At 43.7% G+C, this 14,567-nt stretch overlaps 1 protein-coding gene across 1 annotated transcript in view; it reads right to left on the bottom strand.

The window, feature by feature from the left end:
* Positions 1-11,967: 11,967 nt before the first annotated feature.
* The window catches only part of SFPQ (splicing factor proline and glutamine rich), a 29,491-nt gene continuing 26,891 nt past the window's right edge, over positions 11,968-14,567 (bottom strand). Inside the window, exons 10-11 of the mRNA XM_073666007.1 lie at positions 14,433-14,477; positions 11,968-12,032 (exon numbers count right to left, since the gene is read on the bottom strand). Of these exons, the coding sequence (XP_073522108.1) occupies positions 14,454-14,477 (24 nt within the window). The 3' untranslated portion in view covers positions 11,968-12,032; positions 14,433-14,453. The remainder of the gene's footprint in view (positions 12,033-14,432; positions 14,478-14,567) is intronic.

The following is a 14,567-nucleotide window of genomic DNA, read 5'->3' as shown; positions in this document are numbered from 1 at the left end:
ATGCTATATTCACTTTATGCATTAACACCTTATATTTTACATCACCATAATACAATATAATACATTAGACACACATTACTTTCACATATAAAACCGCACAACGGTAGGCACAGGTAAGACAGTCCACATCCCTACATATGCACCCCTGAGATGGATGAAGGAAAGGAATGGGAAGAATGCCCGAGTGACTAGGTGGTTTCTGGCGCACCAGAACTTCAACTTCCATGTGGAGCATAGGCCAGGAAAACTACACGCTGCCCTGTCAAGGCTTCCCTGTCTAGTGACTGAGAGTGCCAAACCCCCTGGCTTTGGATAGAGGGGGGAATATGGAACAGGGTCACTTAATATATTGGAGGGGATATATGTTTCACTGATGTTATTAGCTTCAGTGATATGAACCTGGAAGTTTGCTCCAGCATGTTCTTTGCTGAGAGGGGTTAATCGGCCATGACAGGGCCAGGTGTTTGTGAACAGCTAAAGAGCAGGGTGAAACAGTTGTTCACCATATCTTCACCTTAAGTTTAGGTCCAGGAGGTAAAAGCTTATTCTCTAGACTCATTCATAGATCTGTGGGCTCTGAGGGTGAGCTGACCTCCAGAGCTGTGCTCTTGCTAAAAAGAGCAGAACCCTGTTTCCTGAACGGGCCACAGTGAGACAGACTGTAATGAGTGCTGTTTGTTTATGCCAACAAGACTGAATACCGTATTTTTCAGACTATAAGACACACTTTTTTTCCCCCCCAGAAATTCTTGCAGCTTCTTTAATGTTGCCATAGGCATCTTGGCAGCCTCTCCAATTTCCTTCTAGTCTTTTCATCAATTCTAGTTCTAAGTAGTGTCATTGTCATGCTAAACTTAAGCCACTTTTTAATGATCATCTTCACAGTGTTCCACAGTAAGTCTAATGCCTTGGAAGTTTTTTTTTATACCCATCTCCTAACTTTCCACAATGAGATCAGTAGTCAGGAGCAGAAAAAACAACAAAAACAGCTAGTCAGTGGGTGCGCTGTGTGTCAAACCCATTATCCTGCTTTAGATTACCTATCCTGTAAATAGATCATCAAATATCAATGCCTTTACAATCCTAACTTTTTTTTTAGTAATATATATCTAAAATATAAAATTTATAAGTTTAAATTTCTACTAGTATCATACATAATCAAACTAAACACTAATTTGAGCTCCATGGCCCTATAAAAGGACATCTAGCTCTCCTATCATGTATTTATTTGTAAGTTGCACGAACGACAGAAGTTTGTGTAACTGTTAGGACTAAGGGTCCATTTATACTGGAAGATAATAGTGAATAAGCGTTCCTAGGAATGCTCATTCACGATAATCTTGCAGTCTAAACAGGCTGCCAATCACCCAACAAAACACTCATTCATCAGGTGAAAAGATTTTTTGTGCTGCACAAAAGATTGTTCTCTGCAACGCATTGCCTTGTGTAAACAGGACTTCCGTAACTGTGAACAATGGCAACTTATGTACAGCTGATCAGCGGTCATTTAGTGCCCCAGTTTGGCCTGTCAAACAGCCTGTCAATGAAAAATTATTATTAGGTTTCAAGGAGTTTGACACTGATGGCATATGCTTAAAGGCGGTGTCCAGTCTAAAGCTACCTTCCCATGATGAGCTTTTACACTGCATTTTTGATGCTGCGTGTATTCCCTGGGTCAAAAAAGCAACATCTTACAGTTCCAACAAAGTGGATGGGATTTCTAGTTATCTCATGCCCCTGTGCTTCTTGTTTATGGACTATAAACTGACCTGTGGTGCGTTTTTCAAATCCAAAGCATGTCAATTTCTCTTGTGGGTGCACTGAATTTTCTGAGCAGATTTTCCCCATAGACTTAAATTAGATGTGGAAATCCATAGGTAAAAAAACTCGACGGAAACGCATCAAAAACGTATGTTGTCCGCACCTAGGTATGTCAATAACATTCAGTGAAATCAAAATACCAGGAAGTTTTAAAAACAAGGCAGCTTTATTAATCCCCTCACAACCTTGGGTGTATTGATACCAACCTGGACGTAAGTACTTACCGACCTAGCACATATGGATTTTGCACGCAAAACAGCTGTGTGCCCGATAGCCGCTGGGTGTTCAGCTGACATGACAGTTGACACCTGCCACTCACTGCCAGGAGAGGTGCCAGCAGCGCATTTAGAAGGCAGGCAGAGGGAGGAAGCTCCCTCTGCTCTCCGATCGGAGCCCGATGTCAATATGACGACATCCACGTCACCAGAGCGAGCAAGCTTGTTACAACATTTTACATTAGTAAAAAAAAAAAAAAGTAAAAAACTATGCTTTATCCCGCAAGAAACAAGCCGCCATCAGCTGAAAAATAAAAAAAAAGTTATAGCCCTCAGAGTAAAGTGTTACAAAAATAATTATTTTTTCTATAAAATAGTTTTTATTGCGTAAAATCGCCAAAACATATAAAAACTACATAAATGTGGTATAGCTGTAATTTTACTGACCCTAAAAATAAAGCTGCCTTATCAATTTTACCACACAGGGAACGGCATAAAAAAAAAAACGAAAACAAAAAGTCATGAAGTGCTGTTTTTTTGTCTATTCTGACTCACAAAAATTGGAGTAGAAAGCGATCAAAATGTAATTTGACTGAAAATAGTACTAATAAAAATGTCAACTCGTCCCGCAAACAAACCCTCACATGACTGTCAGCCAAAATATGGAAAACTTATACCTATCGAAATATGGGGATGCGCAATAAAAAGCATCTTTTAGTGACAGCAGTCAAACAGAAAAACACGATATAAATCTGATATTGCTGTAATCACATCGGTCCGAAGAATAAAGTCATCTATTCATTTATACTGCACCCATGGTCCTGTGTCCCCCAATGAGGCAACAGAGTAATGGATGTTTTACCCCCTTTTCCTGTACTTATTTCAGACTTGTCCCCCATAATACTCTCCTCCCTTTTCTTCTCCAAACATCAAAAATTGGCCTCTCTCAAATTAGTTTGGAAGGGTTGTAGACATTGAATTAGCTTTAGCACCTTACATAGAAAAATATTTGGCAGGGGCTGGCCTCCCTAATTTTAGACCATCACAGAGAAGTCCTTTTGACATGTGTTTGACTGGCAGTATCATAGATCTTCTAAACAATGGCTTAGCTTGGAACAAGTTAGCTCTAGCACACCACTTTATAACCTCCCATGGATCAGTCCAAAGAACAGAGGTCAAATTAGCCTTGATGCCGAATCATTAAAGGCAGTATTGAGGTCTTGGGATCATGCAACTAATAGGAGGTTCTCTGGACAGTGGACCACTCACACCCCTTTTCTTCAATCCAGAGTTTCCTCCAGTAGTGATTGCAGAACATTTTCTCTACTGGAAGGCAACTGAGGATACTCAACATTACAAACTTTGAATTTTTATTCTGCTAAACCAGAGAGTTATGCGACACAAAATAGTTAATAAATAACATTTCCCACATGTCTACTTTACATCAGCACAATTTTGGAAAAAAAAAATTTGGGGGGTAGGAAGTTTGAAGGGTTCAAAGTTCATCAGCAACTTCTTTTTTCCAGCAAAATTTACAAAACCATTTTTTTTAGTGACCACATCACATTTGAAGTCCCTTTGAGGGGTGTACATGACAGAAAACACCCAAAAGTGACACCATTCCAAAAACTGTACCCCTCAAGCTACTCAAAACTACATTCAAGAAGATTATTAACCTTTCAGGTGCATCACAGCAACTAAAGCAACGTGGAAAGAAAAATTAAAATGTTCATTTTTCAACAAAAATTTTCTTTTAACCTCAATTCTTTCATTTTCACATGGGCAACAGGATAAAATGGATCCTAAAATTTGTTGGGCAATTTCTCCTGAGTACATCGATACCTCATATGTGGTCATAAACCACTGTTTGGGCGCATGGCAGGGTTCAGAAGGGAAGGAGCACAATTTGACTTTTGGATCTAATTTTCCATTCAAAAAGTGAAATGGCGCTCCTTCCCTTCTGAGCCCTGCCGTGCGCCCAAACAGTGGTTTATGACCACATATGAGGTATCTGTGTACTCAGCAGAAATTGCCCAACAAATTTTAGGATGCATTTTATCCTGTTACCCATGTGAAAATTAAAAAAATTTAGGCTAAAAGAAAGTTTGTGTGAAAAAAATAAATTATTTTCCGTTTTCACAGATCAATTTGTGAAGCACCTGGGGGTTTAAAGTGCTGACTATGCATCTAGATAAGTTCCCTGGGGGGTCTAGTTTCCAAAATGGTGTCACTTATGGGGGAGCTCCACTGTTTAGGCACACGGGGCTCTCCAAACTCGATATGGTGTCCACTAACAAATTGGAACCATGTCGCGTTTGGAGAGCCCCTGTGAACATTGGAGCTCTCCCACAAGTGACCCCATTTTGGAAACAAGACCCCCCAGGTATCTAGATGCATAGTGAGCACCCCCAGGTGCTTCAAAAATTGTGTAGTGTATGTCAGGTTGGTGTGCGGCATGATATAGTGTAGTGCATACACCACACACACACACACAACCTCACATACACTACAATACACCAACCTGACATAGGTAGGTGTGTGTGTTCTGTAGGGAAGGTCAGGATGTGTTTAGTCCAGGGACGTGTGATGAATTTTGAAGCATTCATTCAAACAGTCCCGGTTTGTCAGGACACGTTTCACATTGGAAACGGGTGACCTTTCTTGTCCCCCTTGAATGGCAGACCCAGCACCTTTTTCTTAGTGACCTCACCGGGAAAATGTTGCCCTGGTACCACACGGGAGACTCGAGCTCCAGGGGTGCTGGGGCCCGCTTCTTCTTCACCTCTAAAAATCAAGGCATTTATCACTGCCTCCTGGAAGTGGAGGAAGGTGTTGGTGGTCTTGCCTGCACATCGTGATAGCACGTATGCGTTATACAGTGCCATTTGAACAATGTGCACGGCCAGTTTTTTGTACCAAACCTTCGCCTTCCGCATGGCACTGTAGGGCTGGAGGACTTGATCATAAAGATCAACTCCCCCCATGTGCTTGTAGTACCCCAGGGCACAGTCCGGTTTGTGGACCAGTGCTGGGGTACCTCTAACGGTGGTGGCCATGGTGCCGGGACCATGGATTGTGGTCAAGAAAAAGACGTCCCTTTTGTCTTTGAACTTCACCACAACCATGTTGCCGCTACATTGAGCTCGGCTCTCACCCTTTGGGAGAGGCTGCTCAATTAGCATCAAAGGGAGACCCCTCTGGGTTCTGCGCACAGTACCACAAGCGGCAGTAGTTCTGGCAGAGAGGGACTGAAATAGTGGAATGTGTAACATACCTGGCGGCGTCCTTGCATGGTGGTCCATCTCCCACTGTGCAAGAGCGCGCACTTGATCTCCAGTCCAGAATGTCTCTCTGGCTTCCCTCCATGCTGTTTGTGTCTGTTTCTGCTGCTTAAGGGCGGCACCCGATCACTTCCTGCTTTTTGTACCTGCTGTGGGTCACACCCCTTGTGCATCCTCAGCCTATTGCTGTCTGTCACCTGGTATATAGCTCAGCTGCTCCCATCTATCCCTGCCTGAGCATAGTGTTTCATTCAGTGTGTGCTTGCATTCTGAAGGTGCCAGGTCCCGTTCTTTGTCTCCTGTCTTGTGGTATCAGTTCCCGTGTCTGAACTGAGTCCTGTCTATGTCTCCTGCCTTGTGGTATCAGTTCCCATGTCTGAGCTGAGTTCTGTCTTTGTCTCCTGCCTTGCGGTATCAGTTCCCGTGTCTGAACTGAGTCCTGTCTGTGTACTCTTGCCTGCTGCCTTTCCTGGAGGCTGTATTTCCAGGCCTGTCTGAACACGCTCCTTGCCTGTTCCTCCCGCCTTCTAGGGGCCGATTACCTAGATCCGTTCCTGTATCTTGTCTATCCTCTCTGAACACGCTCCTTGCCTGTTCGTCCCGCCTCTCTGGGGGCCGATTACCCAGACCTGCTCCTGTATCTTGTCTGTCCTGTCTGAACACGCTCCTTGCCTGTTCGTCCCGCCTCTCTGGGGGCCGTATTCCCAGACCCGCTCCTGTGTCCCGCTGCAGTGTTGGTCTCGTCCGTACACTCAGTTCCAGTCTGTACTCTCTCCTATCTTTCATCTGTCTTTTCTCTATGTCCGTTCCTTTCCTTTTTCTGCAGAGTCTGAACTCGTACCTAATTCCTGCCTGTTGTCTCTGTACTCCCGTTTGTGAGTTTGTGGTCCACTCGCTACTTCACTGCAAGTACCCTGTGGGTGTCTGGCTCTGCCTTTCCCTTCCTGTCTGTTCCGTGTGAACAGAGCCCTGTCCCCCCTACTCAGCCTTGCCTGCTCTGACTCCTTTGCTCACCGCTCCGGCGGTTCTAGCCTGCTCTGACTCCTTTGCCCACCGCTCCGGCGGTTCTAGTCTGCTCTGACTCCTTTGCTCACCGCTCTGGCGGTTCTAGTCTGCTCTGACTCCTTTGCTTACCGCTCCGGCGGTTCTAGCCTGCTCTGACTCCTTTGCTCGCTGCTCCGGCAGCCTTGCTCCGCTCTGACCCTTTTGCTCGCTGCTCCAGAAGTCTCGCTCCACTCTTGCTCACCGCTCCAGGCGGCCTCGTCCTGCTTTACTCTTGCTTACTGCTCCGGCAGTCTCGCTCAGCTCTGATCCTTTGTTCACCGCTCCTGGCGGCCTTGTCCTGCTCTACTCTTGCTCACCGCTCCAGGCGGTCTTGTCCTGCCCTGTTCTCGCTCACCTCTCTGGGCGGCCTCACTCTGCTGTGTTTGTCTGCCACATCTGTGGTTCTGTTCCTGAGTCCCAGTGTGTACTGGGTCCTATCCCGCCTGTGTTCCTACCTGCTAGTGCCTCCCTTTCTGCACTCTAGCTGTGCTTGCCTGTACCCCCCTGCCTGCATACCAGTCGTGCCTGCCTATACCCACCAGTCTGTGTGCCAGCCTACCAGTCTGTTCCTGTATTCCCCTGTGTGGGTCAACAGCTGTGTCCGGGGTCTGTCCTGGAGTAGCACCTGGTCCCTCTGCTCTGTTCCTCCTTGGTGCACTGGCGTCGTATGCCGTCGTGCGACCCTGGTCGGATCGGGTGAATACCTAGTTAAGCCCCTCCAGGCATTCACTCTCCGGCACGGTCCAGTGGAATCACTACAATCAAACGCACACGCCACTCAGCCCGGGCGTGTGCATTACAGAATGCTTGTGTAAAAGTTATCAACGTATAGATGGTAACCTTTATCAAGCAGTGGATGGATCAAATCCCACACTATTGTCCCACTCACCTTCAGAGCAGGTGGACATTCTGGGGGCTAGATCCTCGAATCCTTTTCTTCATACACTCTAAAGCTGTGAGTGTACCCTGAGGCACTCTCGCACAGCTTGTAGTTTTATTCCGTACCTGGCCCTCTTACTGGGCAGGTAGTTGAAATTGAAGCCTCCCTTTGAAGTGGATGAGGGATTCATCCACAGAAATTTCCCTTTGGGGAACGTACACTTCAGCAAACTTGTTGCTGAAGTGTTTCGATGACCGGACGAATTTTGAACAGTGTCAAAATTCAGGTCAGCGCGGGGAAGGCTGTCTGCGTTATTCCAGAAATGTAGGAACTTGTGAATGACCTCAAATCTTTTGGGGGTCATCACCATTCCGAACACTGGAGTTTGATATAAAATATCGGTACTCCAGTATTGGCGGATTTCTGGTTTCTTCACAATCCCCATGTGACGTTCCAGTCCCCAATATTTCAACATTTCTACTGAGTCAACGGGACTCCAAGTAGAAAACATTGAACTTGGGTTTGCAGCCAAAAACTGTTGTGCGTAGATGTTGGTCTGCTCCACCATGAGACTCACAATGGCCTCAGAGAACTAGACTTTGAAAAAGTCTATTTCCCTGAGGTTTGCGGTCTCGAACTGGATTCCTGATTGGGGAAGGAAATCAGGAATCCGTGGAGTGTAATTTTCAGGGATGGGGGGTCCACACGGGGGCCCTGGTGCTAGGTTGGGCGTGACTAGCACAAAGTTGAGGGTTACTCACAGATGGCTGTGGGTCTTCTTCCACGGCCTCCGGACGATTTCTTGACCTGCTATATAGTCTTGGGGCCGAGTCTGTCACTGGAGGAAGAATGGGAGGAATAGAGGAACGTGGGGTCCTCTCCCTCACTATCAGCTTCGGAGGCAATAATGGAATACGTCTCCTCAGCTGAATACGCCCTAGATTGGGATGAGCGGGACATTTTGTGTGCTGTGTGTATGTATTGCTAATAAAAAAATATGGATATCTTATAGCCTACATATTGTAACATTGTTTATATGCTTTGATAAAGTGTGGTCATTAGACCAAGTGTGGAATGTATTGCAAATATGGTTATCTGAATCCTAGCACTATAATATTGCAATATACTGCAGTGTAACACTGATATACTCTGATACTGAGAAACTAGTTCTTTCACATGAACTGTCCTTGATGCATGCTATCCACAAAGTGTTTGCTATTTGTCAATTCAGTAAGACAATGTTAATTGTTCTATGGTCCATGAAGTTGTGTGTTTCAAAGATTCATTATCCTGATTTGTACACAAGTGACCACTGATATTTGCTTTGACAAATAGTGTTATTGTAACCAAAATACTGATTCAAATAATGTGTTACACTTACCATTATGTTCCATGAGAAATACACCGATCTATTGTCTAAAACAATGTTTATAGGTAAATTTCTCGAGATTACAGAACCTGGCCAATTCTGTATTATCGAAGAATCATACTTCTAAACATTAACCAGTTTTATGCTTCCATTGTCTAAAACTTATAAAAATCCGCTGGAATCATGATACAGACAGAAGCTTTCTTGTGTAGACTTCTCAGGGGTTCTCTGTCAATTAGACAGATGATGCTCAAACTCCTAGATAAAGAAGCCATAAGTTGTACCTGCACTGATGTGTAGTGTTGTATGTACCTGCCCATGCAGTGTTGTGAAGACTTCCAGGGGTTTCTCTGTCTTGGTGAAATTGCTTCTCTGATCTTCCAGACAGATGATGTTTAAAACCATACACCACCTTTGTATTATAACATATACAAAAATGCTCGCAATATCATATACTATTCCTTTAATTATGTATTTTACATTTTAAATCAACTATTATAAATAAAATTGCGTTCTATCGCAAAGGGTTGCCTTCTTTAAAGTCATATCCGAACCTTAGTGTTAAAAACTTGCAAAACAGTGTATATATAAAAAAAAAAAAAATATCGAAACTTTATTATAGTGTGAGTGCACATGTGTGTATGTGTGAGTGCTTGGTGTAACCTTCTGCAGTGCGTAGTGGGCACGCTCAGGCACACGGGGCGCAGGAGGGGGCGGTCAGGCGTAGGAGGCGGCTGAGGAGATGGAGGAGTCAGCAGCAGCAAGGGGGGTGATCACTGGGGCAGAAAGAGGGGCAGGAGCCAGCAGTAACAGCAGCAGGGGGGTGGGGTGATCACTGGGGCAGATGCCGGCAGCAGCAAGGTGGGTAGGAGCCGGCAGTAGCAGGGGGAGTGATCGCAGGCAGAAAGGGAGCAGGAGCCAGCAGTAGAAGCAAGGGGGGGGGGGGGGGGGTGATCATTGGAAGGGATGGTGGGTGATCACAGGCGCAGGGGATTTACAGTGAGCCTGTTGCCTGTGATCATCGTACACCGGCTGGCAGGAGAGCACCAGCCGGTGGATGCAGAGCGGAGGTCAGGGTGGAGGTATGAAATTGGACTGGGGTGGAGGGGGGGGGTCGGGGGCTGGAATCAGACAAAGGGGGAATTATTACAGGCGGTGGATCGGTAGCAGCAGATCAGCAGGGTGACCAAGCTCCTCAGCTTCCACGGACAGGACGGAGCTAGGGAGCTTGGTTAGCCATTGTAAATAACTCCCTCCACATCTGATTGGGGCTAGTGTCCATGTGACGCTAGCCCTCCAATCAGATCGGGGGGGGTGGACAGAGCTGACACTCCCCCCAGCCAATGGCTGATTCTATATGCATCAGGCCATGCCCAGATCGCAAATATTTCATCAATTTCCATTGACAGTTTCTTTAAAGTGAAACTGCCAATCGTAGGGCTCCTAGGCCCAGGGGGTTAATTCACCCCCCCGTGGGGTTAACTACAGGTTGTCCAGTTGCAGCAGCAACTGACACCCGAGTGACCCCGCTCGCACACGCTGCGATCCCGCCATGTCAGACGCTGTGACATGGGTCAGGAAGGGGTTAAGCAAAGTACAAGATCTTGCACCAACACCTGCTTTCACCGAGTGGGAAGATGCAGAGGGTTGAGAGATTTCCAAACCCCAACTTTGCTAGAAAGTTTGTTTCATTAACCAGCCACTAAAGCACTTCGTAAAATCAGTCTTGAAAATGTATTCATATACCGTGAACTTTTTCATGAGAGAGAGATATATAGATATATCTTTAAATTGGATAAATTTAAGTCTGAAAATTGTGAGGTGCATTAGTACTCTGCTCCAGTAAGTTAATGCTTTCTTGGACCACCGTTAGCTGCAAATACTGTTACATTCTTTGCAAACTGGCTATAGCTCAGTAAGATTGGATGGAGTGTGTCTGAACAGCAATTTAAGTCTTGCAACAGATTCTCAATGGTATTTAGGTTTGGACAGTTCACATACATGAAAATGCTTTGATCTAAAACATTCCATTGTAGCTCTGGCAGTATGTTTAGGAGTTCCTTGTCCTGCTGGAAGGTGAACCTACACCCCAGTCTCAAGTCTTTAGCAGCCTCTAACAGATGTTCCTCCAGGATTGCCCTGTATTTAGCTTAATGCATCTTCCTGTCAACTGACAGCTTTCCTATCCTTGCTTAAGAAAAGCATTCCCACAGTATGATGCTGAAACCACTTACTGTGGGGATGGTGTTTTCAGACAGATGTGCAGTTAATTTTCTGCACCACAGTGTTTTGCATTTAGCCCAAGAAAGTTCTACATTGGTATCATCTGACCATAGCACCTTCTTCCAAATACTAGCAGAGTCTACCTACATGGCTTTTTGAAAATGGGCCTTCTTATGGCTTGCTTTCAAAAAAGGTCTTCTTACCACTCTTCCATAAAGGCCAGATTTATGAAGTATATGACTAGTTGTCCTGTGGACAGACTCACACCTGAGCTGTGGATCACTGCAGCTCCTCCAGAGTGACCATAGGTCTCTGTTTCTGCTTTAAACAGAGCTTTCCTTTGATTAGGATGTTAGTTTAGGTGGATGGCCATGTCTTCGTAGGTTTGCCATACTTTTATTTTGGATGATGGCTTGAACAGTGTTCTTTGAGATGTTGAGAATGTGGGCCATTTTTACCCATTCCTGCTTTACTTTTCTCCACAACTTTATCCCTGACCAGTCTGGAGTGTAATTAGAGTTTGACTTAATTTACTAATTATGTGACTTCTTGAGGCAATTGGTATTTTATTTAGGGATAATTGGACTACATGGGGAAGCTGAATACAAATTGTCACTTCTGATTTTTAAAAATGTTACTGTCTTTCAACCGCACTATACTGGGTTTCATATCAAAATCTCCAAGATTGATGCATATTTTTGACAGAGGACCTATTGCTGGATTTTTTCCTCTTCCATCACTGCTCTTATCCACTTTGAAGGCCCCTGGCTCCTAGTACGTTGTCACTTTAGCTTTCCCCTGGACAATATCCTGGATCTTGACCAGATGAACACCTTCTGCATTTCCCCAGAACCATGTAGACCTAACTATACTATTCTAAAAATGAATTCACTTTTTTGGCTAATCAAAGTTAAATATCCATTTATGTTACATCTGATCCACCATTTTAGATTTGTAATTTGAAAGAAAAGTCATTAGCGATTAAGATAAATTACTTTTTTTTATTAAAAAGAAAATCCATTTGAAAGTCAATAGCAGTCCTGCAAATGAAAAACAAGACATTAAAATACAGCATTGCAAGTGGTGGTTAAACATATCAAGTTGTGATAATTTGCAATATGGACTGAAGTCTACCTTTCTCCCCTTTAAGTCAACTTCATGGATACCATGCAGACTGGGTGATGACACTTTCATATTGCCTGTAAAATACAAGTGCAGAAATTACATTTGCAATAAAAGTAAATAAAATGCAGGGACTGAATTAGTGTTCTAATAGTCTTGGATAACAAGTTAGTTATAATCCACAGTTTAATTGTTTGATAAGGTTTTAAAACATAGTTGCAGCAAAACATGCAACACTGAATCGATTAGGATTTGCAAACTGTCAAAACTGACAATTTTTACTATAAAGTATCTAGAAACTTATAGGCTTATTCATCAAAAACACAATTGTTGACACTACCAACAAATCAAATGCCCTTTGAGCTATTTAAAAAAAGAAGAGTCTTCATTTCTAGCATGTTAAAATTGAGCGGCTGCAGAGCTGATTAATACTCATTTTATTTGCACCAAAATCTCTGTAACAGATATGAGAAATTAAGATGTACGTCAAGACTATTAGCATTATCAGAAATTCTTTCCTGGGTGGCGGGGGGGCAGATCTATTTCCTTTGTGTGATGCTGACCTGACCAACCATATGCACAATGCAAGAAGGGGGTGGGGGAGACAGTCCTAGCTTTCTAAAGTGCATAACATTTAATGACACATTAGCTCTGTTCTTCACTGATCTCACTGCTCACAACTACTGAGATACCAGTGGGGGGAGGAGAGTAGATCAGATCGCAAAATTCTTGCAGATCCCCTCATGGCACCATCAACTCTGCTCTATTCCCCTTCACTAGTAATCAAAGTAGATGCCAAAAGTGAGGTCAGTGAAAAGAAAAGGGCTGCATGTCCTTACATGTGTCTTACACAGCCCAATCTAAAGCTGTGTGCTCAAGTTTTGTTGCATTTTTCTGCAGTCACAAAACCTGAAGGGTTTCCAGATGGCAGCAGTTAATGAGAATCCTGAAGCCTCATGCACATGTTGCTTGAGACTTGCAGATTTAAAGGGGTTCTCCCACAAATAAGTTTTTTTTTTTAAATCAATAGATCTTTGAATGATAACTTACACAATTGGATGCGTTTATATAGAATGTTCCTGTGCTGAGATAATCTTATAAATGTGCCGCTGCTGTGTACTGTGTAATGGCTGTGTCTGACCGTGCAGGGACATGGCATGATCATACCACATCTCCTGAGCAGGGAAGGAAGCAACAGAGGTTACAGACTGGGCAGCACTGGATCACAGCCGATTCTTTGAAGTAAAACATTGTTTAAAAACAGGTAGTGAAATGTTTTACCCAATAAAAAGAATCAGCTGCGATCCCCTGCTGTAAGGTCTGTATACACTTTTGCTTCCCCTGCCCCAGAGATGTGGTATGACCAGACCATGTTCCTGCACAGTCAGACACAGCCATTACACAGTACACAGCAGGGGCACATTTATAAGATTATCTCAGCACAGGAACATTTTATTTAAACATCCAGTTGTGGAACTTATTCTTATTCCAAGATCTATTGATTAAAATTAACTTTCGTTTGTGGGAAGACCCCTTTAAAGCTGCAGCATGTTGATTATTCCAGCATTGCTGCAGATTTAACCCCAAACTAATGAGTGGGTAAAAATCTGCACCAAAATTGCATGTAAAATATCCACATCTTTTACGTGGAGTTTTTTTCCTTCCAAGAGATGCAGAAATATCTGCATCAAAATACTTCACGTGTGCACATATCCCAAGCTTCTCTGGGAGATTTTAGCAATCCATTCACCCAATGACAACTCCTGTTTATAATCATCAAACAACCACCACCACAAAAATGAAACACTAATAATTCCCCCCCACTGGTCTCAACATGTGTTACCTGTCAGTTTCAGCATGTTAGACAAGTAGTTATGATTAGCTATGGACAACCAGGCCAGTGTAAAGGGGAATCTGTCAGCAGATTTTTGCTACCTCATCTGAGAGAAGCATGATATAGGGAAATAGAAGTTGAATCAACGATTTATGACAGCTTTTAGATTTAGAATGAAGCAGAGCTGAGAAGGCCAACTCTGCCCCCACCAGGCTCTCCATGTACTAAGTCCATAGACCAGGAGGTGCTCATCACAGGAGGGGGTTGCCAACTAGTCCAGCAATGTTAATCTTAAGTGATAAATCCTTCAGTTAGTAAACACTGACAATTGACATCCCTGAATTGTGTTTCAGACTCTATTTTCTGCTATATTCAGATTACATAGCAAAAACCTGCTGACAGATTCCCTTTAAAAAAGATAGTCAAATCTCTTTGGGATGGCACAGAACAGTTGGCCCTGGAAATGTTTAATACACAAAATTGACAACAGTCTTTAAAGTGTGCACTTAGTTTAGGACTCCAATATCCTTGAAAGGTTTGTATACACAAAACAAAGTGGTACAAGTTTTATGAATTTGCATTCTACCATCAACACAATTTTACATGGGCCATCAGCTGTGGTCTCCCAGAGTACCCAACATACCTTCAACAAGACAGTAGTTTGTCAGCCAGTGTCTAGATTCCATACCTACAGATAAGAGTAAGCATTGAATAAGTAACACTTTAAAGTAAAAGAAAAACCTGAAAAAGTAATTTGAAGTGTCAAGTGAATCTTGGG

This window comes from Phyllobates terribilis, unplaced genomic scaffold (assembly GCF_046119375.1).
Source record: "Phyllobates terribilis strain yellow unplaced genomic scaffold, ASM4611937v1 Scaffold_2__4_contigs__length_985480577, whole genome shotgun sequence".
Lineage (NCBI taxonomy): Eukaryota > Metazoa > Chordata > Amphibia > Anura > Dendrobatidae > Phyllobates > Phyllobates terribilis.
The sequence above is the reverse complement of the archived record's forward strand: the minus strand, read 5'-3'. Positions and strand labels throughout refer to the sequence as shown.